At 54.7% G+C, this 3,631-nt stretch overlaps 1 protein-coding gene across 1 annotated transcript; it reads right to left on the reverse strand.

Moving 5' to 3' along the window:
- Positions 1-220: 220 nt before the first annotated feature.
- On the reverse strand, positions 221-1,833 carry PHACADRAFT_170818 (uncharacterized protein). Its single transcript, XM_007392861.1, has 5 exons — positions 1,523-1,833; positions 1,361-1,467; positions 1,210-1,305; positions 1,013-1,153; positions 221-954 (listed from the first exon to the last, which is right to left on the reverse strand). The coding sequence occupies exons 1-5, from the start codon at positions 1,584-1,586 to the stop codon at positions 310-312; spliced, it is 1,053 nt and encodes a 350-aa protein (XP_007392923.1). The 5' UTR covers positions 1,587-1,833; the 3' UTR covers positions 221-309.
- Positions 1,834-3,631: the final 1,798 nt, after the last annotated feature.

The following is a 3,631-nucleotide window of genomic DNA, read 5'->3' on the forward strand; positions in this document are numbered from 1 at the left end:
AGGTGAATCACTGGACTACGACCAGGATGTCAGTGAGGACGACGATGCGAGTGTCGGAGGCGAAGAGCCTTAGATACCGCACTGTGGAAAAAAAATCGGACGTCTAATTGGACGTTCAACGCTCGTACGGCGGTATTTATACGAATTTCACAATCTGGGACGTTGTTGGTAGTGAGTCATTTAGCCCAGGGACTCGATGTTGTTTTCTCTGCTGCTCACTCGTACTCGGACAAGTACGATATTTGAAGGCATAGTAGAGATATGTATCAATTCCGTAAATTCAACACAAATAAATTGGTTCCATGCCACCTATAGCTTAGCCTCGACCTTGATCTTCGCTGCATTCAAATGAATGATCCTCGCTGCGTCGTTGACCATATTCTCAACGATAGTCTTAGCAGGAAGAACCTCATGAATCAGCGCAGAGATCCGGCCGATGAGAAACATGCGGCCCTCCACAGACTTCTCAGGGTGTTTCTCGAGCTCATGATCGTGCGGTAGGATACCCTTGCTCGTGAGCTCCTTGATCTCCTGCTGCCGATTGTTGTTCCAGTCGTCGACGTATGGCGTGCGCCGCACGCGCAGTGGCCGGCCGGTATAGATCAGCGTAGTCACCGCGTCCTCGTAGCCCGCGCTGAGGATGGCCTCCTTGTGCACCTTGGGCGCGCTCGCCTCCACGCTCGCGACGAAGCGCGTGCCGACCCACACGGCTTCGGCACCCCACGAAAGGTTTGCCGCCAGGCTCCGCCCGTCGTACACGGCCCCCGCACCGATGACATACACCGGTCCGCCAGTCAGTGGAGACTTGTGTCCGCGGACGGCGTCGACACAGGCGGGAATGAGGATCGTCGCGGGAATGTCGCCGGTATGACCACCACCCTCACTAGCTTGCGCGCAGATGAGATCGACCCTGGCGTCGAGTGCTTTAGGCACATGTTTCGGGTGGCCAACCATCTAAACACAATGCAGCTTCGTTGGTAAACTAAAGCGTGTAATGACAGCATTCACTTACGTTCATGACGAGAATGCCTGCCTTGTGAAGCTTGTCAACAGCCCACCGCGGGGGAACGCCAATGGCGGAGACGAAGAGCTTCGCCCTCTCTTCGATAATAACGTCGATGAGCTCAGGGAGCTGGCCGTTGGTGTAATCGTACTACAGAGCGGCAGAATTAAAGCTCACCGCGGAACGAAGCCAGGAGAAGAGCTCACGTTAGTCTTGCGAGCGTTACCACCAATCTGCGGGGTGAGAATGTCAACGCCGAAGGGTGCGTTCTTGTCGTGCAAGTCATTTTTAATGGCGCGAATCTGCGAATTGTAAAGTGAGCAGGGACGCAAACGAACGAGTTGCGCGGCAACATGCCTGGGACCGGAGGACCTTCGGCGTGTAGCTCGTCCCTCCGATAACGCCCAAACCTCCTGCGTTCGTGACTGCGGCTGCGATCTCAGGGCCAGCAGCGATGTTCATACCTGCAAGCATGAACCTGGTTGATACACGTATTCTTACGGCGTTCACGTTACTTACCCGCCAACAGGATCGGATGCTTGATGCCGAAGAGTTCAGTGATGGGTGTGGTAATGGTAGACATGATAGGTCGGGGGATGCAGGAAGTGGAGGAGGGGGGAGGGGGGAGGGGGGAAGTGGTGGCGGTCGAGGGGAGGGAGAGTTATCAAGGATACCGGAAAGACGTTCACAATGGCCATGGGCGCGCCGTGCGGTGCATTTACAATGTGATTGCAGGTGGACAGCACAGACGGAAACGGGAGTGCTAACGATGGCGCGTGACGCCAGCATACCCGACGTCAACGTAGGTCACGCTAAACTCGAAGGACTAAGCAAACTCTTGTGCGGCAACGCAGAAGCGCGTCGACTTACCTCTATGAGCAAAACATCAGGATATTGACTTGGACGCGTCTTGTGCTTTGGACGTCGACGTTGGCTTAGGACGTTCTGGACAAGGGCACCATGGTCTCAGGGCGCCTGCCTTGCCGGTGTTGGTGACGCTAGCTGCACTCTCGCTGGACTTTCGAGACGTCACTCCCAACATTGTCATGCGGCGTTGGGGTGTATATCTGTGGATATAAATCAGCTAGACTTCTTACGGGTTCCCCAGAAGCCTAGATGCGGTCCATCAATTTTGTGCGTAGTAACGGCCGTGCTGTATTCTCGGCTCAATGCGATACCGAGGACTTGAAGGAGCTACTAAAGGGCAGAAAGTGTCGGCAAATATCCAAGTGCTGCAATATTCCCTTGGCCTAGCCCTGGTCCAGCGGCTATTATCGACGCTTGAGGACGGAAATTCCCGGTGGGAGCGCATCCTCCGCGAGTTTTCTCAACTTTCTCTTTCGCGCCCACCTGCGCACCTCCATTGTCCCCGCTATCTGCTCAATATGCCAACGGAGCCTCTCTTTACACCACCCCTCTTGATATCACCTCACAGCTTATCTCTAGTTCGCAGTACGGCTGGTCGCTTTCTCGAGTTTGTTAGTGCGTCTAAGTCGCCGATACCAATCCGTGCTTTCCATGATACGCTGCCTCCCACCTGGTGTAAAAACGTTGCTTTCCAAACACGGCTATGTGTGTTTACCATGGATTCTGGCCGGGACAGCTTTCGAATCTTGCCTTAGGATAAGGGAATCGCTCACCAACCTGTCCAGCACTGGCGCGCCTTCAAGGAGATTCGTAGATGGATCCGGCAGCTCAAAGGACAGGGGGTATAGGATGCTTAGGTGCGTCACATGCTATGGCATTGGTTGCAAGCTGTGAACTGACAGCGTGAGGTTGCGCAGGTAGTCGAGCCAGTGTGGCTAATATGCCGGTGGCACCAGGAACACTTGAGTCTACTGCATGGGCAGCGAGGAAGCAGCGATGTGCGACTGGGACAACAAAGAGGAGAACCTCAGCAAGATCCTCCTGTTGGACACGGATGAAGACATGACCACTGCGCTACTGGACGGGTGGACGCGGGACCGCGCGCGTGCAGCTCGGCACATTCAAAGGTGCATATCCCCGTGTTCGTGCGTAGTGAATCTGAGGCAACGGCTGCAACTCAGACCATAGCTCGGGCTATAGCTCATGTGGCCTCGAGAGGGGCGAGTTCGGGTGCTAGGACAGCAACGACCATGCGCTCGTCAGTTTCCTTAGCACTGAATACGACCGGGACAATATCACGGGCGATGTGTCTCGCTCCTCAAGGATTCATGTGTAGTAGTAAGTGTTGTCGCAAGTTGGGACCCTATCAAGCATGAGAAACAAAAGGGTAGACTTACCGCAGTGAAGATTTGTCACAGGTCCAGGGTGAAATGTGGAGGCTGTGCGGCAGGTGGACAAGCTCAGATGTGGTAGAGCACCGCCAGGGAGAGGTCCGTCGCCTCCGCGCTCGCTGAACAGATTGGGTACATCGAGATCCAGCGTAGTTTTGACCAGTCGAGATGGCCAAGCCGCGCGATAACTGCATCGCCAGTTGTAGAAGGTCAGTCTTGTGTGCATGCATGCAATACTGTGCTAAAAAAGCTGCGGCTCAGCTTTGTGGTGCAGTTGACAGCTGGCACACGAACGCGACGTAGGACAGCTGAATTGTTCACGCAAGCCGTGCGTTTAGATGTGTGAGACTAGGGGAATGAGTACGGTCCC

The sequence above is a fragment of the Phanerochaete carnosa genome (assembly GCF_000300595.1).
Source record: "Phanerochaete carnosa HHB-10118-sp unplaced genomic scaffold PHACAscaffold_3, whole genome shotgun sequence".
Lineage (NCBI taxonomy): Eukaryota > Fungi > Basidiomycota > Agaricomycetes > Polyporales > Phanerochaetaceae > Phanerochaete > Phanerochaete carnosa.

Bases quoted from the DNA above. Each gene is read 5' to 3' on its own strand.
- PHACADRAFT_170818 (XM_007392861.1), bottom strand. From the start codon at position 1,586: ATGTCTACCATTACCACACCCATCACTGAACTCTTCGGCATCAAGCAT. The intron at 1,306-1,360 runs GCATGTTGCCGC...TACAATTCGCAG, and splicing joins CGAAGGTCCTCCGGTCCCAG to ATTCGCGCCATTAAAAATGA. The intron at 1,154-1,209 runs GTGAGCTCTTCT...GCCGCTCTGTAG, and splicing joins GTAACGCTCGCAAGACTAAC to TACGATTACACCAACGGCCA.